At 42.6% G+C, this 22,871-nt stretch overlaps 1 protein-coding gene across 1 annotated transcript in view; it reads left to right on the top strand.

Annotated features, from left to right (window-relative positions):
• The window catches only part of LOC310770780 (NLR family CARD domain-containing protein 3-like), a gene marked incomplete at its 3' end in the record, with an annotated part of 51,332 nt that extends 29,479 nt beyond the window's left edge, over nt 1-21,853 (top strand). The window contains exon 8 of the mRNA XM_083663486.1: nt 21,745-21,853. Coding sequence (XP_083519612.1) covers nt 21,745-21,853 — 109 coding nt within the window. The remainder of the gene's footprint in view (nt 1-21,744) is intronic.
• Nucleotides 21,854-22,871: the final 1,018 nt, after the last annotated feature.

The following is a 22,871-nucleotide window of genomic DNA, read 5'->3' as shown; positions in this document are numbered from 1 at the left end:
GCTGAGCTCCCATAAGGAGGGTGGAGTTATGTGGGGGCCAATGGGGGCTGAGCTCCCATAAGGAGGGTGGAGTTTTGTGGGGGCCAATGGCGGCTGAGCTCCCATGAGGAGGGTGGAGTTATGTGGGGGCCAATGGGGGGCATTGGGGGCTGAGCTCCCATAAGGAGGGTGGAGTTATGTGGGGGCCAATGGGGGCTGAGCTCCCATAAGGAGAGTCTGACCTCATGATCACACACACCTGTGGGGGTCTAACATACTTTTACACACAAGCTCAACCAAGACCAAAACTATGGATTTTTACTGCCAGTTTACTAATGCTTACACTGAATGTCAGAACCAGTGGGCTAGCTCCTAGTGTTAGTCCTTAATAAACACGACGTTTATATCTTTAGTCTTGATTTATTCAGAGTTGTCACAACACACCGGCACCGCCATTTCCACACAACAGACTGAAGCGCACATCTGCGCATGCTCACATAGTCAAGGTGAAACTCCTATTACCGTAAGGAACACAGTAGATGGGAAATACAAGTTAACAATCTCCCTATACTTTTTAGAAAATAAAATAAAATAAATGCCTTTCAAATATTTCAACATTTCACAACACAAAGGCATACAGTGACCATAAAGTAAATAAAACAATTCCTGAGTCCCTCCTGTGAGTATTCAGAATATCTTTGACAAAAGTGCAACCCTTTACCTATGCATTGGCTAGGCAAACATTTTTGTGCTTTCAATAGTGCATGTATTTGTTTATTTTATTTTTATTAGTTTAGATTCCAAAGTCCTTCACTAAGTGCTTTCAAAAGCACCAGGGCCGATGCTCCCTTTTTAGTCAGTCAGCGAGTTGTGTTTTAGTGTCTGACCAGAGCACCTTCTTGATTGTCTTGCTTTGGATGAGCTCCTTAATGCTGCTTATTTCCAAACAGAGTCTTTTCTCTGTGACCTGCTTGGTTGACTTAAGAGCATCAAACAGAGAGTGATTGTCCGTCACGCAGACCAACGGAGGAGCATTCAGTCCAGCATTACCGGTAGTGAGTTCAGAAAAGAGAGTGGCCAGAAAAACGGCATTGTCTATTCCATCTGACATAGCAAGAGTTTCCCCTGCAAGAGTGCTCCGTACCACACGTCTTATTCTCTTGGATTGCCAACAGAGAGGAGAAAACTTCCCTCTTTCTCCCATGAGGGTAATCAAAGTCCCTCCCTGTGTACCTCCATCTGGTAGGTTACCAAGAGAAGCATCACTGAAAACAATTAAATTCAGAGCATCATTGTTTCCCAAATGCTGAAACCTGAGGGTCACCTTTTCAGACTTAAGCTTACGGATGACCTTATTTGCATCATGAATAGACTGCACAGTAGCATTTTTTATATTGGATGCCAAACAACAAGAATCAAACATAACATCAGGTCTGGTCTGCTTAGCAACCCATAGGATCTGTCCTATTTTTGATCTAAGCTGCTCCTTTTCAGTTTCACTGAGAGGAGCATCCCTCTGTATAGCACATGCTGGTTGCATGTAAAGAGGTTGTAGATGTTCAATGTAACTGTGCTGATGCACCTGGACCACACCATCAACAGTAACACAATCCATTCCTACATAGCAGAAACTGTCATGTTCCTCGCGTCCAACATGGAACGCAGACTTCAGTAGAGGAAGCACATTCGTTGAAAAGTTTTGGGAGCCTGCCCACAAAAAATCATCTACATGACATGCAAGTACTCCAGTGACCTTGAACTCCTCATCCAACCAATAAAAGACTGCTGGATCCACCTGGGACACTTTACCACCTGTGCTCAGCATGATTTCTTTCACTTTGTTATACCAATACAGTGATGCATCTGCCAGACCATATACACATTTCTTTAGTTTCCATAGAACATTTTCACTGCCTGCCTCAGGAGGAGGGCGAATATAAATATCCCTGGACAGCTCCATGCCCTGCAAGAATGCAGATTTGATGTCCATAGAATGGACTTGCCACTGATTTTGACATATCACTGCTAGCAACAGCCTAAGAGATTCTGAAGCACAGGTTGGGGAATCTTTCTGCAGCTCTTGAATATTAAGCTCTTCAAAACCTCTGGCTACTAGTCTGGCTTTAGGTACAATACCATTAGGAGTTTCTTTGAGAGTACAGACCCATCTAGTGGAGACACACTTTTGACCTGTGTCTTCAATTTCCTCAAAAACATTATTATTGTGCCAGTTCTTTATTTCTTCTTGTTTAGCTGCATCAAATGAGATGTCTTTTGTGATGAGTACATCAGCTTCCCTGTCTTCTGATTCAATGTTAAGACTATCAACACGTGACATATCAACTGACTCCTTTTGTCCATTACTGCCATTGTTGAAGATGTTGCAGGTTATACCAATTTTTGTGTTGTCCTGTAGCTTTGCCTGCTCTGCCTAACACTTTGGCTCTATGTAGACCACTGTCATTTCTGTTCATAAATGTTACAGTCTGGCCTGGTTGTAGTTTTACATCTGCAAGAGAGACAGGGTTACCACAAACATTTTGTTCTGTTTCAGTTTGTGTCACATTAGCTTGTGTCAAGGGTGGGTGCACCACTTCTCCTGTATTTACCTCCCTGTCATTGACATCCTGTTCATTGTCTGTATTTTGTTCACTATCTGCTGCTTTGTTTATGATGCCTCTCACACTTTCTGTCTCTTCGTTAGCATCATCTTGTACAGTGTGCTTATCCTGATCCTGTGTGTTCACCTTACAAAGCCTAGAGTGGTGCACTCTAACTAGAATTCCACCATGCCTTATGAACACAACAGCTCCATCCTGACCAATAACTACACCTGGTCCCTTCCACTCTGTACAGTCTGCTCGTTTGTAATATACTTTGTCTCCTGTCTCATATTTGTCATCTGTGGGTCTGAGCTGCTTACGCAGTGCTCTCCTTATCCTCTCTGAACATTCAGCTTCAGTGAACGCTTTCCTAGAAGCATGTAAGGCTGAGATGTGCTCTCCTACTCTAGTACTTACGGTAGTGCCCTCTAGAGCAGGTAGCCTATCAACTAATACAGAAGGGAGGTTAGGATTTTGACGAATACCAGCTGATGTGGGCTATATCCATGAACATTGAGCATACTGTTCTTAGCCATGAGGGCCCAGTCTAGGGCAGTGTGCCAGTCACATCCATTTTCTCGTTTCACCTTCTGGATAATCTCGGTCAGAGTTTGATTATGTCTTTCCAGTAGTCCGTTGCTCCAGGGACTGTATCCCGCTGTTGTTTTTGTCTCGATGTTGAAGTTTTCTGCCATGTCTCTGATCTCTTCATTATTCAATTCTCCCCCATTATCACTGTATAATCTCTTTGGGGGACCATGGACACTTATCCATGTGTGAATGAAGGAGTTGACTAGGACTTTTTCGTCTTCACAATATTTCCTGCGCTGAAACGTGTGAAATGGTCGATGATATGTAGATACCATACACATGGTTCCAACTCGTGCAGGTCCACTGCTACAGTTTCGTTATACTCCGAAGCTAAAGGCAAGCCTACAGCAGGCTTCGGCTTTGTCTTGCTGTACCTCTGGCAGATGTCACAGTCATGTATGATTTGTTGCAAAATAGTAATACATTCTTTGTCTTTATTTCCCGAGCTGTGGATGAGCCTCTGCAGTCTGTCTGCTGATGCATGGCCAAACTGTTTGTGAAGCTTCAGAAGAACTTTGCGTTTCTCATCTGGAGACATGTTTTCTGTTACTGTAAGGACCTCATCTTCAGTTTGGCTCTCTCCTGTATCTTTGTCTCTAATGTCCACACAGTAGTGCCCCGAACTGGTGAATTCAAGAGGTATCTGTTGTTTGAACATCACTACTGTGTCATTTTTCATGTCCAAAACGGTTCCTGCCCTTTTCAAAGACGTTTTACTCAGCAGTAGTGGTATATCAACTTTGACTACTTCAGTTTCGACATGACATTTTGTTTGTCCTATTTTGGCAGGTAGTTTGACTTTTCTGTTGGAATGTACTATGTCCCCAGCTCCGAAGCGAAATGGTCTGCAACTGGGAACTTCTGTATCCAATAACTGCTTGACTTGCTCCTGGTTGAGGTCATCAACATAGCTTTCTAGCCATTTCTCCCCACATACTGTACGAGTACAAGCAGTGTCAATGATAGCTGATCCCAGGGATTCAGCCAGGAAAATCTCTGAGTTAGACATGGAGGCTTTTGTAAACAATGTGATATTGCATTCCTCTACATTTTCATCTTCAGTTAATCTTACTTGTTCATTCTTCTTGTGCGGACAGTCTCTAGCCCAATGAAACGTGCTCTGACAAACGGCACATCTTGACCTCTTACCGAATTTATCCAGTGGATTGGTACCCGGTAATGGTTGCCGTTGTTGTCCACTTTGTAACGTTGTATTCCATCTGTGGAAGGATCCCCTTCCTTGCGGTCGCTGTTCTGTGAAGAACGCTACGTCCTGGTTCACTTGTATTCCACTTGACGAGCCTGGCGTTTTCCCTCCAAAAATCCTGTTCAGCGCTGATTTCATTGAGGAGAACGTTAACTCTGTGCACGCTGTCAGTGCTAATTGCCTGTTTTTCTCATCTAGACAAGCAGTGTCCAACAATTTAAAAGCTAACACAGCATCAGGAAGTGTCATGTTATACTTTTTCATCCGGTTGTATCGCTGTTCAAAGTCGATGATGTAGTCCGCCATCGAAACGGAGCCGTCTTTGGTGATGCCCTCAAAATGCGAATACGCTTCGTATGCGCGATCCTTTTCTTCCTTCAGGAACACGCTGTCCAATTTCTCTATTAATGTTGCCATACCGGTATCACTGTCCAAATCCGCTGCGGATATTTCCATTGCAGTGTCCCGAGCTCTTCCTTCAAGCCCCAAAGCAACAGCGAGTGCTTGTTTCTTTTTGCCGAGTTCGGTAACCCGCATCCATATTTGGGGTTCATTTTTCCAACACTCGTACGGCCTGGCTTCATCAAACTTCGGCGGAATCCTATAGTTAGAGGCCATCCTCTGCTACCAATGTTAGTCCTTAATAAACACGACGTTTATATCTTTAGTCTTGATTTATTCAGAGTTGTCACAACACACCGGCACCGCCATTTCCACACAACAGACTGAAGCGCACATCTGCGCATGCTCACATAGTCAAGGTGAAACTCCTATTACCGTAAGGAACACAGTAGATGGGAAATACAAGTTAACACCTAGCTCCGTTTGTGAAGCCAATTTGAAAGTAACTTAAACCTGCATTATTTCGAATGGCCTGCAGGGGGTGAGTTCACTGGCTGAAAAAGAAGTGTGTTGTATGGAAGTGAATTGGAAAATGAGCGACCCTACTTCCCACTTGATTGATGACCTCAGTAAACACTTCCTAATGAGTTGATGGTCTCAATCACTCACTGTTCATTTAGTACATTATGGTCCCATTTAGAGTCGAATAGATGAGAAAGCAGACTATGTTTTGGGGCATGATTGACAGGTCGTCTGTCCAGTGATCGTGCAGCTTGTCGATCACAGACCAATAGCAGGAGGCGCTGCAGCTCTTCTCATCTAAATTCACGTCACTTCTGGCTCCAAATAACCAAGATGGCGACAGTGAAAATGCCAACCTAGAGGCTTCAAAGCACGACTCCAAAAACCAATGAGTGACATCACAAAGCTACGTCCATATATTTATACAGTCTATGGTCAGAACAGATAAGCTCATGTTCTAAAATATCACTTATAGGCTAAAGTTGAAGTGAACAGCAGGTCAGAATCAGAATCTGCTTTATTGGCCATATGTACACATACAAGGGATATGACTCTGGTTTGCTCTCAAAGTCACATACAGAGAAAAAGCTATGCACAAGTTAAAATGGACATGGCACGGATACATTGATTTACATAGCTGGGTGACATCACTGATGACATCATCACCGTTATCCATTCCTGACTGAATGAATGAATGCCTGACTCACCCCAAAACGCCTTCTCTTGACCATGCGCACGTGGTCAAAAGTTGGGAATTCTAAATGATTTTAAATGGTCTAAATGAGATTAGAGGCCTTTTCTATTCAATGTTATTTTAGATGTTTTCTTGAAATGTATAATGTTGCTATGATGGATGTATCCTATACACTGTTGTTGTTGTATTCTGTTATAGGCTACTTTTGAGTGTATTCTATTACTTATGTATGCGATCTAAACAATTACCGGCCTATCTCCAAGCTGTGCTGCCTGGCCAAAGTCCTTGAAATTTTAGCAAATGAGCAACTCCGTTTATTTTTAGACACATACAATATCCTTCAATCACACCAATCAGGGTTCAGACCGAGGCACAGTACTGTTACTTACCACCACATCCCTTGTTGTAAACAATATACTGAAAAGCCTTGATGACCGTCAGCACTGTGCGGCTCTTTTCGTAGACCTCTCAAAGGCATTTGATACAGTAGATCACAACATTTGACTGAAAAAACTGTCCTCCATCGGGCTGGACAACCTCTCAGTCAGGTGGTTTTCCAGTTACCTGTCTGGGAGGAGACAAACAGTTAGTGTTGATGACACACGATCTGGGTCTTTGTGTATTGGTCCCACATTATTCACTCTTTATATTAATATTTTCTTTCCTTCTGAGCACTGTAACGTCCATTTGTATGCTGACGACACAGTTTTATATTGTACTGGAGCGACACCTGCACAGGCAGTCACAAGGCTTCAGACTGCCTTTGACCGTCTTCAGCAGGCCCTGTCTGACATGAAATTGGTCTTAACACATTCACTGCCAGCCTTTTTTTTTTTTACTGTAGGTAGGTTCTGCCAGAGGGTTTTTTTGAGGATTCTGGCTCATTTTACAAGAGCCGAGGATTATTTTCTGCTTGGAGTTTGTGAACACAAAGTTCACAAAGTACTAATAGAATGTGTGCTTTCTCTGTGTAAAAGAGTTAGTTTGTAGAGTTAGTAGTTATGTAGATATTAGCCGTTGAGTACAGCATGGTTTCAGCGTCTGAGAGTGAAAGCTGAGCTAATCGCAGTTTTGTGAAATTCAATCAAACAGGCAGAACAGTCACTTTAACCATTTATTTTTGGCATCAGTGAGAGATCAGACATCTAAACAATATAGTTCTGAACGCCCTCTCCTTCAAACTCCTCCCTCCGTGGGCGTGTCTGGTGGCTTTCAGCCTGCGTTTGTCACAAGCGAGTGTTCTGCTGCTGCTGCTGCTGCTGCGAGTTTGAGCAGCCTCCCTCCCTGGCAGCGAGTGTGGATAGGGCCACCCGATCTGACTGTTGTCACCCCATTATATCGGCGTTATCAGCGTCCCATCACTCCATTCATATCGGCCAGTAGGCCCCTATTTACCTGCTAATAGGTGCAGAAGGCGATTATCCACGATTATTTTCGCTGACAGCCCTAACCTCGCGTCACCAGGCTCTTCTCGGTGAGAAGCGAGCCCTGCCCCTGCCGAAGGCGCATGCGCAGAAGATCTCTGATATTTACGGAAGCATAGTACACCATTCACGCTTCATTCTTCTGAGGTGAGACGCACGAGATCTTTTAAACTAATTATTTAGTCAACAATACAGAAATTACTTTTAATTTACGGAACATGAGTTAACCGTTTTGCAATTGCATTTTGCGTGATAGTATTAGCTTTAGCAGGACGCTAGTCTTGCTAAGCAGGTAGCAGCTAGCTGCTAGCAGAACGACGCTAGTCCTGCTAGCATTATGGCTCATTGGCACCAATCTCTGCTAGTTTTAACCTCAAACCAAGCCAAACAGCTACGAGAGTAATCGTGACCATAAACATTTGAGTCAGAGACACACAAAAACGTATACCGAGATAAAGTCGGGTGAACGTCTAGTATCTTCTAGTTTGAGGCTAAATTAACTACGTTACCCACAATGCTGTAGCCGTGCTGGTCGCTATACAAAGCAGTTGATGCCGCACTTAGCATTGTGGGTAGCGTAGTTAATTCGAGACTAGACGTTCACCTTCACGTCAGTGCAAAGCTAGTCAATTGCATCGCAAATAAAACCTGTTTTTCTTTAAACAAGGTTGATATCATACGGATTTGTGCGTTTGGAGCAGCTACCATCGTCTGGTTGTTCCTGGTAAGTCTATTTTGCATCTTTGATAATAATAATAATGTTTGAATAAAAGCTTGCACAATGCGTGGGCACAAAATATCATTAAATGGGGGTCTATTGCGCTGATGTAGACTAAATTAGGGGTCCTTGATATGAAAAGGGTTGAGAATCACTGCCAGATTTTGAGCCCTTCTCCGTGTGTGTGTGTCTCTCTCTCTCTCTCTCTATAAAACAGCCTGCGTGTGTGTACCTGTTTGTGTGACGGCTACCTGGCTGATGTGTCCACACAGACATTGTTGCTGCTGCGATCTATTGTTGGGAACTGCACGCACCTCTGAAGGTAAAGAAAACACACCGGACAACACCGAAATCTCTGAGCTGAGTCACGCTCCTTAAGCCCCAAATGCACTGGGAGCGAAACTTGACGCGCGTCAATTTCTGCCCCTATAGCGCACTGCAAGCATCAGATCTGAAATGTATCCACCACAGAATGACAGAACCATCAGTATTTTGGGGAAAATGCCACTAATTTATATGTAGGCAGCCACAATGACCGATGAAAAAAGTTGTTATCCCGTAGTTTTGAGCCCCTGTCATTCAGAGGCTGTTGGATCATCCTATCTGTCTGCCGTGCAGAGGGGGAGAAAAAAAGGCTGCGCATAAAATGTTTCATGTCTCACCCTGACATCCAGGGATAGGCTATATTTTGCTAGCCGATGCGTTTAGAAAATGATTCTCACTTTGTTCAGACAGTACTATACACTACTATACTATACACTATAGTGTAGTGTATTTACATGCTTGCTGTATTTAAACTGTCGTGAGATTTGTTTTGTGGGGCATAGCGAGACAGACGGGGATGAAAGTGGGCAGAGAGGGAGGGGGGAGCTCAGAGTGCTTTGGTCGTTGCTGGAACCTCATTTGACGCTCCAAAATCGAAACAGGTTGGGAGTACGGGCGTCAAGGCATTTTAAAGCGCATCAGAACGCTCTTGGTGCATGTTCGGCCATTTAAAACAATGGGTGGACTTCAAAACGCAAGCGTCTGATGCTCCCAGTGCGTTTGGGGCTTTACGCTATGGACAGACAGGATGTGGAAGCGCAGAAGCGTGGAAGCGAAGCACATTTTCCTCATGAGCAGGCGCCTGGCTGGCTGTCCACACAATGAGCACGTTTTTCCGCGCCGGGCATCAGCGACTCGCTCGTCTTCATCTTTTGTTTTCACATATCTACCTCATTTTCATCATGAGTTTATGTATAATGGGGGGGCCATGCAACTGCAAACACATACACACACATATATCTATACACATATATATATATATATATATATATATATATATATATATATATATATATATATATACACACACATATATATATATATATATATATATATATATATATATACACACACACATATATATATATACTGTATATATACTGTGTGTGTGTATATATATTAGGGATGTCACGGTATGGGAGTCAAGAGCCTAAATGTGTGTGATTTGGTTAAAGAGTTCAGAGATACAGTAGTTACAACTTTCCCAATTGGGGGGGCACCTTTTTCCAAGCTTTGTCTGAGGGGGGCCCGCAGTCTCAGACTTAGAAAACCACTGCACTAGTGTAATGCAGTAATGAGACCATGTGACTACATTAACTTTCTGTTTTTTTGGTTGTTTTGTAGGTGAATATGGCAAAAAGGAGAAAGGTCAGACCGTACATCCTTGTAAAAACAATTCCACTGAAAGGAAGAGCAAAAGTCTCCCGGAGGTTTTTAAGTGATCTTTTCCCAACCGAGAAAAGCTGCTGCTTTTTACCACCACCACGAGCAGCTGCAGCCAGTAGTGACTTCCCAGAAGAAGAATGCTTGGTGAAGTCAGTCAGTCAAAAGAAGAATGACAATGTGGAGGCATGGCAAAGCACACGGGAAATACTCCTCAATGTGAGTGCTGAGCTCCTTTGTCCTCCAGATGACACCGCCTGCACAGCTTGCAGTGTGTCTCTCAGTGATGATGAAAGTGAGATCTGGCGATGCAGCGACTGCGGAAGTGAAACCTACTTCTGTTCTGCCTGTGTCCAGAGTGTTCATCAACGCACTGCTGTGGTGCATGCCCTCGAAAAATGGGAGGTTTGTAACAATACTCAATACTTTCTCCTCCATTTTGTACACAATTTTTTTTTTCAGTAAGCAAAAAAAAATAACGTGCAGTTTGTTGGTGCAGCATTATTGTCCTCTTCACTGTGGTGGTGATGATGGCTGTCAAACCATCTCATGATGGGTATTGGAAACACATACAGATCAGCTTTGTATGGTTGGATATTGGGAAAGTGTCTCTAATTCAGAGCCAGTATACAGGAAGTAAAGGTTGATCATTGTCAGGTGTTTTGAGATTATTTGAGAGGAGGCAGACCGCTTGTTGACTGTGCTCTGCACTGTGTCCCAGGTTATTTATCTTAAATTATTTGTTTTTCGCATTCGTGGAATAGTTTGTGGACATTGATCAATGTTGAAGATCAGTAACATGACGAGCTGAATCTGCCTACATAATACAAAATTAACTTTGATCATGGAGAAAAATGCCCAGTTTGAAAGTATGTGTCACTACATTTCCTAAACAGCGTTCTCTCAATGGTTTTTTCGTTTGGCAAATGGTCAGTATAGTGACATTTTTTAATCTCTGACACTTAAATGTTGAGCTTTGTGTTAATAGGTCAGAAAGTCAAAGTATATCATGCTTATCCCATGAAAATGTTGCCAAAGATGAACACGTTTCAGGGGTGCCAACTAGTCACCTTTAGGTGACAGTCACCTTTTCGATCCCAAAATAGGGCACTTAAGGGACCCTAGTCTCCACCAAAAAACAATGCTGATTTGTTTAGCACAAAATCTCACATATCTGAAAACTCTTAACAGTTTAGCAGGCATTCATTTAGTTTGACAGTTATTCAGAGTTGATTTGAGTTAATGTGTGGACCAGTGATGTCATTCATGAATGACATCACTGGCCCATCATGATCATTTCAATCATGAGAGACCAGAGGGTAGCGTTAACAAGCAAGCTTTATTCAAGTACGGCATGGCGATAAGATCTATGGCATGAAACGGCATGGCAGCATGGCAACTAGTTATTTGGCGTAATGACTCCGCGGTAAGATGCCTCTCTTCTGGAGGCATCTGCTCGGACTAGGATAGAGAATCCCCCCCCATAGGGGATTCTTCAGGAGTCAAGACATTGGTGGTGGACTGGGGAGGTGGGTGGGGGGAAACACAGCTTCAGAGAATGGGATGCGATCAGCTCAGGTACAGCGACCAGAAGGATCAGGGAAAGAGGACGATGACACGCTGAGCATGGCTATAAATACTGCCACGTCATAGCCTCGGCATTGACGACATTACCGACGTCATATTGGCAAGTGCGTCACACAGACATCACACTAGGATTACATATGATGTGAGGCAGCATGTCTGGTCTTCATCTTGAAACTAGGTCGAGACCACCATTTCAGATATGTGAGAGTTTATGTGCAAAATAAATCAGCATTGTTTTTCGGTGGAGTTCTCCTTCAAGTGAATGATTTGGAGTATTTTTGTGTCTGCCCTGGTATCTGTCACCTTTTCAAATCTCTGAGAAATTGTATTGCTCATGTTGTATTTTTCAGTGCTTTAAAAGGTTTATTTTGTGATTTTTTTCTTTAAGGCGGGTGAATTTAATCAGCAAATTCCCATGGGCTTCAGATGGCGTTGGTCAAGGAAGGATGGCCACCAATGTGAAATGTCCTATGAACGTCTAATAAAAGTATTTGATGATCAAGGTAAGTTGTGTGTGTGTGTGTGTGTGTGTGTGTGTGTGTGTGTGTGTGTTAGACACAGTATATTTCACAAAACTGCACAAGGAGGAAAGGTATGAAAAACAAATGTACAGCACCTCACAGCTTCTCCATTTGTCATGAATTCTAGGAAGGCCTCATGATGTTTGGATCCAGTTTTGCAAGTGTGAAATGGAAGTTGCAACATTACTACGTTACAGCCTTTGGCCTGCAAGTGTTAAGCAACCGCAAAGTGCCATTTCCATCAAGCTCATGGACATGATCTGCCGTTTGCAGCTTGAATGTGGTGCATCACTGAAGGCTATATGTGCAGCAATTCAGCATTCCTCAGTATCTTCGAAGGTTTGATTAATAGGAGCCTCTATCCATTTGATTTTTACCATTGCCTTTACCTGAAAGCTTCCAATTTGAAAAACACATATTAATCACAGTCTTTTGTGATTATGATTGTTGCCTTACAGTGCCGAGACCTCTATGGGATTCTCATCACTGAGTCCTATGAGGAATACAGACACCTGCGATACCAGCTATCTACACTGCGTCATCTCGGGCCTGAGATAACTGATGGGACACACTGTCCTCTTTGTCCACAGGTATGATGTATTCATTTTATGCATTCAATTCAGGATGTGGGATGTGTGAAGGATTCAGGCCTATTATATCTTAGACCACTTATACAAACAACCGGGGTTGGAGCAGGATAGTTTGCTGCATGTTCAACCCTTTTGTCAATTCACACCAAGTGAAACGGGTTATTCCCTGCCCTGGTCATGACAATTCAGATTTGCCCCGGTCTCAACCTGGGAGGGAGACTTAACATTAGCCTACCTCAGTGGTTCTCAACCTGTGATATGCAGACTCCCCTCCCTCTCATACTTTCATCTGGTGGTTTCTGAGGTGGTACTTGGTATAAAAAGGAGAACCACTGGGTTAGGTTAATGGCATAACAGACCTGGGTGGATCCATTCACACTGAAATGAACCCTTGTCCGAACCTGGTCCAACCCTGGTGTCGCCAACCCAGGTCAGGCAGCCCAGTTAACCCTTTCATACCAAAATCAACCTGCAAATAATCCTGGTTGGACATTTGGTGTGAAAGGTGGAATAGTCTGGACGATACGATTCAAAATACATACTACAGCATGCGCTGGGACGCTTCATCAGTGATGTTAACTGGGGTCGTAGGGTGTTTCGGGTCTATCGAACATCACACACCCTCGCCCAGTAGACCCAGCCGAGGCCGATTACGACCCGACCCGCGTCCCAGAAGCAGCCGCTCACAGATCAGCCTTCCTACTCTGTCTGCAACATTGCCCGCGGAAGGGTTGATCATGCCCAATCCGCTGCAATAGAGCTAGTGCTACACCGCAGCATTGAAAGAGCCTTCGGTGCATGGAGGGCTAAGGCCCTGTGGGTGAATCCAGGCCGCGCTCCTCCTTCGTCTCACCAGACCCTCCCAAAAGGCAATCCTACTATGCCGCACCATAGACAAAGAGGATGCCTCAAGAAGGCCTGTGCGCTGCACGTCATTCGCCTGCGGCGAGCACCTCGCTCTAGCCTGAAGGACCCCAGGCCGCGCCGATCTTTACACAGCTTTTCAGGAGGCTAATCCGTAGCGTTTGTGGATTTCTCCCTCACGAGAGAGCCAGGCTGGGGTGCTAAACCCATCCCGTACCGGGTGCGGTCTCTCCGACCGTCATAGTCATAGTCTGGACGATAGATATTCCATGACACAGCATTTACAATTAACCAAAGGCTTTCTTGCAGCTGTTGAGTTATCAGGCACACAGTATCTTACTGTAGCTGAACTAGATTTGTTTGACTGACTTAAGTGTATTTGAAATAAGTGTGATGCTGCAGAGTTATGTAGAATAAGAGCAATCATGAAAAATATATTCAATAAGATGTATGAAATGACTTCAATCAGGATCAGGTAAAAAAAATATTCCCTTGTCATGTTTAATTTTAAACTTGTCACAAACGAATACCTAGTGCCATCCTATTTAATTCTCACTCTCACTTTTTGTAGGAGGGTGGAACTCTGGTTCTTGCTGCGGACGGACTGTTTGGACTTCCGAGAAAGAAGTCCTCTGGAAGCAGTTGTGAAGGACCCAAGCACTTCAACTGCTTCTTTTCCCCACAAGATGATGTGGACACTTTCATTAGAGAACAACAGCACTCACCTGAGGAGGTAAAGGATGACTCAATTTAATACTTTCCTCCCTCCTTACATGGCATGACAATCCAAGTTAATACAGTATGGATTTATTCCCAGTTCATGTCTGTACATTTTATATAAAACACTATTGAAGTTAATAGTTAAATTTCTGAAATGTTGATGTCATAGTATACAACATGTAGTTCCGACCAAGCAATCTGATTGGTCAAGGACCGTTCTCAAATGAGCATAACCGCACACCTAGCCACGCCCTCATCACTAAAATATCACTCCACCGGCCGGTCTGTTCAGCAGACAACAGCAGCGGCCACAATTCTGCAGGCAACATAGTGCCTATAGTGCCTGTATCGTGAAGACGATGGGATTTCAAGCAGGACGGCCCAACCTCAACTCTATTTCCACCGACATCAACAGTAAATCCACCAAATAAATACAAATTAACAAAACAATCCATTGTGCATCATCAACGCTGTTATCTAGCTGCTGCTTTCTGCACAGGTGTTTGTTACAGTTAACTAATGTGATGAGCATGTCAGCTGGTTGACGCCTGGCTGACTCAACGGGGACTATTTCTTGTCTAATGGAAATGGACTAACACTCGGCAAAAAGGTTATTTTGCGAGAAAATTCCCCCAAAATACGAACACCTTTTTTATGCCTCCACCGGCGATAGCCAGGCCGGAGGCATTATGGATCCCGATTGTATGTACGTACGTACGTCCGTATTTCCGATGTTCGTTTAACACGATATCTGAGGAACGCCTTGACGGAATTTCATCAAATTTGCCTCAAACATCGACTTAGACTCAAGGATGATCTGATTCGATTTTGGTGGTCAAAGGTCAAGATCACTGTGACCTCTCGAACGTCATTTTCAAGCTTGTTAACGCGATATCTCAGGAATGCCTTGACGGAATTTCATCAGATTTGCCTCAAACATTGACTTGGACTCAAGCATGTACTGATTACATTTTGGTGGTCAAAGGTCAAGGTCACTGTGACCTCATGAACGCCATTCCCAAGTTCGTTAACGCGATATCTCAAGAACGGCTTGATGGAATTTCTTCTGATTTGGCTCAAACATCGAGTTGGACGCAAGGATGAACTGATTCCATTTGGGTTATCAAAGGTCAAGGTTACTGTGACCTCTCGAATGCCATTTTCAAGCTTGTTAACGCAATATCTCAGGAATGTCTTGATGGAATTTCTTCGAATTAGCCTTAATCGTCACTTGGACTCAAGGATGAACTGATTCGATTTTGGTGGTCAAAGTTCAAGGTTACTGTGACATCACAACCCCTCGTTTTATGCTCGTTAACGTGAGATCTCAGGAGCGCCTTGACGGAATTTCTTCCAATTTGCCTCAAATGGCCATTTGGACTCAAGAATGAACTAATGGCGGAGGCATAAATCCGCGGTCGTTCTAGTTTATCGCTTGTATTTTTTGGCTGAATGTTGTATAACTTCGGTTATGCTTCGGTCCTGCCGAATCACTGTCGTGCCACTAATGACAGTAAAGCACACCCTCTCATGTAAGATTGCTTAATTAGGTCAAATAGTGTAAGTTGGACAAGCTTGAGTTATTATTCCTTCATGCTTTCTTTTAAAATGTATATACATTTTTGTGTATTGTTTATTCATTGAACAACCAGAAAAATGAATTGATAAATTCAAAATGTTTTTAATTAAGCACTGTCATACCAATGTAGAATATCACCAAATGTGATGATAGTTTACGAATGATTATCTTTGGGTGTTTCCATCCCCTTCTCTGCTCAGCAAGGTCAGATTTTACACAAAGACATCCACTTTCTAAGAAGTTTACCTTTGTGAGAGAGTAATGTATTTTGAGAAATGATGGATCAAAACATGTACATTCCTACTTCTACAGGGGTGTGCCAGCTTTCAGGCAGGGAGTGCCCTCTGGTCAAAGGTCAAAAACTCCAAATTGGATGAAACTGGAGTTTTTGGGATATCCTGTAAGCACGAACATCCACAGCGCTTTCTTAGTCTTAAGAGACGCGAGAGGTAAATATAAAACTTTCATTAGCACTTTACAAATGGGTTACCATGTCCTGTTTCAGCTAAAATAGTTGTATTATCTTCTAGCCTTTCGAATGCTGTCTACCTGCTCAAGGAACTGCAAGAAGATCTGGGAAAACACAAAAAACTTGTCTTCATGTATGACATTGCATGCAAATTGAAACCTCACTTGCAGGTAATTGTTCTATGTATGTAAAGTACATTTAGTTATTTGTTCTCATTAACTGTGGCAGTGTTTGTAAAAGTATCTTTTATCATTAATGCAGTTTTCTCATTTTTGTTTATTCTTAAAGAAGTTTTACCCAGATCTTCTGAACAAAACAACATATGCTGTACCTGCGTTCCATGCTTATGGGCACGATGTTGATTGTCAGGTAATCATCATTTGGTTTTGACATTATTAACTTGATTGCAATTTATCAAAGACAGTACAACTATTTTCTATGTTAACTTCTGATCTTGGTTTAATGTTTTGTAGATTTCCTATGGTTAACTTGATTGCAATTTATCAAAGACAGTACAACTACTTTCTATGTTAACTTCTGATCTTGGTTTAATGTTTTGTAGATTTCCTATGGTTGTAGGAATGTGGAGGATGCAGGCCTAGCTGATGGGGAACAGTTGGAACGACTGTGGTCATACCTTCGCCGTTTTGGCAAGGTGACTAAAGAAATGACCCCTTCACACAGAGTTGACCTGCTGACTGATGCCTTGCTGCACCACAGTTCAAGGATAAGAAAGAGCCAAGGTGAAGAGGTTTCTGTGTCTTTGCCGTCTGCTGTCTGTGTTATTATGGATCCACTGGCCTTGCAGGCAGAACAAACCCTATGCAGCATTCAAGCTCCAGGATTGGCCATTTAGTAGCGCACCAGGTATTTTCATCTTGCCTCAATCTGATATTTGAGGCAAGGTGGTGGTGGACATGTCATGTCATCGTTAAGTGACCTGTTCTTTTCATTATGCAGGCCTGTCACGCGTTATTGTCTAAATGACTATTTGACTTGAGTACAAGACTCAATCCCCGTGAGAAAACCAGACAAGGTTTCTGCATGAGCAACCCCAAGAAGAGTGATATCTTGGAGTTTGCCCATCAGATGCCAGTGCAAATGCCCCTATAAGGCGTTAAATCCACCCATGTTTGATTACAGGGGTGTGGGGATCACTGCACCAATCTGATCAAGGTGACAGAGAAAAAATGAAGTTTCTACTACAATTTATTTATACTTGTGTTAATGTTAGTGTTGTAATATTGGTTCCATGGTTTAGGAACTCACAAGGTAGCTTCAGGTGGGCTACAGTCGAGCAATATTCATCCATTGAAGCCACATTAGCGTTCGCATGTTCCATTAAGGAGCGTATGTGGCCATCATTTATATGTGTGAGCCTGAGATGTCGAAAATGTGACTGTGGCGTATTGGTTCGCTTCAGGCCAATCCAGCTTGAATGCTGCCGCGTAGGCGGCGCAAGGCGTGTTCTGCCCCCAAAGCCAGTGGGATCCATAATAACGTGTCTGTGCCCCCCACCCCACACACAACCTCTCTCTCTCACTGTCTGTGTCTGTGTGCCTTGTCTGTCTCTCATTCCGTCTGTCCATTTTTAGATATGCACATTGTCAATTTTACATTTTGGCATCATGTTTGAATAGATTGTGTGGCACTTTTCGGTGTTGTGTTGCCAGGAAGGACAAGGTCAGACCCAGTAACATTTCTGTAACATTTACAACCAGGGAATTGAATGCAGTCACATGAACAGAGTGGCTACAACAGCATTGGGTTGAAGAGAGAAAGGTCACTTCTTCAGTCTCATACTACTAACTAAAGTTTATGGGAGTGGTCATTTGTGTTCGGCAGGATAATCTTCACAAACGTGAATCACTTTTCTGACTTTTGAAACCTAAATGTGTTTTTTACGCGTTTCAGAAAACGCTTCAAATGTCATAAAAGTGAACATAAATTAGCACTCCCATAAACTTTTGTTAACCACAGACCTTATTTTATGCATTTAAAGTCCCTGGAAACCAAAATCCACAAAAACCTAACTATTCAATTTAGGGTCTTAGGTGAGTAATTGTGTGCCTCAGAAATTAATTGACATTACTTTCAACCCTAACCCCAAAAATCGACACTTTTCTACAAGGTCTGGATTTCCATTTCCTCATTGAAGAGAGCGGTGCGCGCGGTGCTAAAATGCATGATCTTATCACGTCATAAGATTTAATCGAATCACACACACGCATGCATGCACGCACGCGCGCACACACACACAGTAGCGCAGCGGCAGAGATCTCTTCCTCTCTGTAAACCCCCCTTGTGCAATGCGCCGAGCAACGCGCGAACACACACACACACTCCATCTCTCTTTCCTTCTCTCTCCTCTCTCTCTCCTCCAGCAGGTCTCCTCTGAGAGAGAGAGAGGAGACCTGCTGCAGACGGGACATGCCCACACAGTCCGCGGGAGAAAATACACTCTAAAATCAAATTGATTCTCATGACTTTTGCCATGACTGTCAAACCTAAATTGATATACTTTGCGACGTTCATCATCGTTCAAATTTGGCTGGTGGCTTATTAACATAGGTTCCTGTGATGTGATGAACAGGGACTTTAAGCAAAATTCTAAAATCCCAATCACTTTTACGCTGAAGCCCCAACATGTCTTTCTCTCATGTCTTTTTCTGCCCTGTGACTCCAAAAACATGTCATCCCTGCAGTACTCTATACCAGTAATGCACTCACTAGTAGAGAGCACAAACGAGATCTACCTCCTTTCCAGATTGTAACGGTCACACATGCATTACAACTCTATCTGTGACAATCTTGAGAGCCGTTCTGTTTGAAAAGCCCAAACCGATAAAGTTGTGAGAAGAGTCCCGCACACTGCCAACTTGCAATAAAGATGATTTTTTGGTGACATTTCGGTAACCTACCTTTTTCAAACCAAATTATGTTACTATTAACAAAGCCAAACATATTCCCATTTAGTTTTTGTTTTGTTTTATAAGAAAGTGATGTTATGCATGTTCCTATAAGATGCTTATACTGTTTAAACTAATATATTGATAATCTAATGCCTTCCTTTGAATTTCCTTTTTCCATTAAAGCAAAAGCCCTGGGTCTCAAAGCTGAGAAAACCAAGTCAGTTGAAGATGAAGCAAATACAGAGATGGCTGAAATCATTAAAAATACAGGTACAATGTTATTTTTCCAAACTTTGGGTTGCAAGTGTATGGAATTTGGATCTGCTGCTCATTGTCATATCAATCAGTTTCATGGTCCTTGCAGGAATTTGGTATATGCTAATTAAAATGCATAATGTGCAAAAGATATTGTTGAACGGACTAACTTTCTTCCAGAAATATAAATGTCATTAAGTTTAACTTTGCTGTCAGAGGTTAAACCTATACCCTCCAATTTAAAATTATTATTTTCTCTTTATTTGGAAAAGGCATCACACAGCAAGACATACAAAGCTGGGCAGACCAATATAAAACAGAGGCAAGGCAGTCTGTAGATTGGACCTGGGAAGAGGACTATGTCCAAAAACTAATGGAGCACCAGGAACTGTGAGTGTGTGTACAGCCTTTCTCCGTATGCTGCATCTCCTTGTAGTCTTGCTGTTGAGAGAATCTCACAATCATCTCTCTGTATAGCTCAGTAGCACAAATTGCCTCCAAAATTATACAAAATGGAATAAACACCTTTAGAACCAAAACGGAACATTACGCCCTGGTGGATCTGCTGCTCTTGAATCTAATTGTATTGTGTTATACCAGGTTATAATTTGTCAATTCCCATGGATAAAAATACATTTTCTGTTATTTACAAAGCCTTACTTTTTTTCCTAGAGAACGCTTGAGCACTGTGACCAGCTGCACCCATGACCAAACAACACATTTGGAAAAGTAAGTATTACCTTACTGGCATACATAAAAGTGATGTTGCTTAATTGCTTAATTGTAAATACATAGTGTTCAATCGCCTTGACGGAATTTCATCAAATTTGTCTCAAATGTCCACTTGGACTCAAGGATGAACTGATTACTTTTTGGTGGTCAAAGTTAAAGGTCACTGTAACCTCACTACCATCTGTTTCATGATCGTTTAACTGATATCTCAGGAACGCCTTGAAGGAATTTCTTTGAATTTGGCTCAAACGTTAACTTGGACTCAAGGATCAACTGATTACATTTTGGTGATCAAATGTCAAGGTTCAAGGTCACTGGGACCTCACGAACACCGTTCTCTAGCTCGTTAATGCGAGATCTCAGGGAACGCCTTGACAGAATTTCTTAGAATTTGGCTCAAACATCCACTTAGACTCAAGGATGAACTGATTACATTTTGGTCATCAAAGGTCAAGGTCACTCTGTTCTCACAAATGACATTTTCAAGCTGGTTAATGCAATTTCTCAGTAACTCCTTGAGGGAATTTCTTCACATTTGGATCAAACGTCAAAGTCTGGACAGACATGGATGTCGACTGCTCACTTGTTGGCGGAGGCATATATCCGCGGTGCGGTCGTTCTAGTTACAAATTCACTTAGCCTGTTCAATCTTCTTAACTTTGGACATAGACTTACAACATACTTTCTGACTGGTCACTGATGAGCAATGAAGCATGTTACTGTGTTTATGTACCACTTTCAGATTGGAGAAGAAAATAAAGACAATTGAGAGGAAACATGGCCTTCGTGAAAGATGGCCTCTAACAAGTCACACATGTTTACACATCAGAAGTGTAATTGAAGACAAAAAACGACAGAACTCACTGCAGGCCATCTATAGACTTGTCTTGGAGCGCAGGTTCTTATGCGGCCTCATGAAAAAATACGCAGGTACAGTAAATACTTGAACTATGACAGTTGGTTAAAGGAGCCCTACACTGAAAAACAACGCTGATTTACTTCCCACATAATCTCACTCATATCCAGGAACTGTAAACTGTTTTGCAGCCATTCATTGAGTTTGACAGTTGGTGAGAGTTGATTTGAGTACAATTGTGGACCTGTGGTGTAATTCTGTGCATGATTGACGGGTTACATTTTCAGAGAGAGTGAGAGCGCGTGCAAGATGAATCAGCATTGTTTTCCGGTGGAGTGTCCTTTTTAACCACCCACCCCCCCATCCATCAATTAAACTTAATGAACCATTTGTTTTGCAGAGGGACAAAAAATTGCAATCAGACTGTCAAGGAAGATATCACTGATTTGTCAGAAGATCAAACAAAAACTGAAACACTTCAACACCACCAGAGCTGAAAAACAGCAACCTGCCTTGGATTACCATGAAGTAATTCAGATCGACAACCCCATCTGGTCAACCATGACCAACAAGACAGTAGATGTACAAATGTCAGTCAAACAGAGACTGTTTTTGTTGTGGAACACCGCAAAAAGGGCATCTGAAGAGAAGGCCTACTTGGCAGAAGACTGCATGTCAGGAAAGAGGTTCTTTGAGAAGCAGATCGAAGAAATCGACAAATGCCTCCAGCGAGACTGCCTGCTGTCGTCTAGACAGGACAAAGGTGCAGCTGCCGCTTTGCTCAGCAAGAGAAGAGAGTTTTCAAGCTATCTCTCACAGTATGTCAGTCTTCTCTCAACAAGCACGGATGTCTTTGGTTATATTGTGAACAGTACAGACTCTGACACGGATGAGGAGGACGATGACGAGGAGGACGAGGATATTGTGGAAGAAGAGGAGGATGATGAGGAGGAGCAGGCAGGACCTTCTGAGATGAGATGACTTTTTGCTCCCATGGAAAATAGGCGAGAATGTGCAGTCGGGCAAGGAGTCAACCAGCCGAACACTTGTACTGATATGAATCTGGACCGACTGAACTGAGAGCTTATAGCTCTAGGAGATGAGTGGACTTCTTATCCACAGGCACTGGAGAGCTGAAATGAAAGCATTTGATCATTTTCAGATCTGTAATAGTTTGGGAATTAGGGGGGGAAAATATAATAAACATGTTGTGGTTCAGGTCCGATCCACAGAATTTGATCTTTGATGTTGTTTTGGGCCACTTTGAGTCTGCAGTTTGTGTTGGTGATCAGAATAATATTAATCTAAAATTATTTCTGCATGTATTACATCAAATACTCTGCAAATACTACCCTTTACTCTAGAGGTTTGCACAATTGGCGTCAATGGTAGTGCACAGATACTGCAGGTCTATGGCAGCTGAGTTAACCCTATGTGAAAAACGTGTTCTTACAATTTTGCTGTATTATTGTAATTCTTTGCACCAAGGGTTTTCAAAGTGGGAGGCAGTTCCAGGGGAGGCTCAGTGAATGGAAGTGAAAAGGTTATTACATTAGTTATGAAAATTACATTACATACTGTAGAAAAGACTAAATGTGTGTGATTTGGTTGAAGATATTTCAGAGATACCATAGCTTTGTGGATTTTTACTTCTTTCCCCACTTTCCCAGAGTCTGAAACTAATAAGCCTTCAGACAGACCTTTGCTTATCTATTATTTGGTGTAGTCTGAAGTAGGGCCGCACAATTAATAGTATTTTCATCATCATCGCAATATGAACATGTGCAATAAACACATCAAAAAGACTGCCTGAAACACAATGAATCACAAAAGTGGTTTTATTTATATGCGTCATGTATTCCCATTCAGCGTCTGATCATTTGGTCTTGTGTTGTAAATCCAGCGTACACCTTTCCCTTGCAACAGTGCGCTCTGCACCTCTGCCAAAGCCCAAACACGCTGTGTGTAGTTTCAGCTAGTCAGTGTATATTTCATTTCG

This window comes from Poromitra crassiceps (assembly GCF_964638095.1).
Source record: "Poromitra crassiceps genome assembly, contig: HAP1_SCAFFOLD_225, whole genome shotgun sequence".
In the NCBI taxonomy this organism is placed as follows: Eukaryota; Metazoa; Chordata; class Actinopteri; order Beryciformes; family Melamphaidae; genus Poromitra; species Poromitra crassiceps.
The sequence above is the reverse complement of the archived record's forward strand: the minus strand, read 5'-3'. Positions and strand labels throughout refer to the sequence as shown.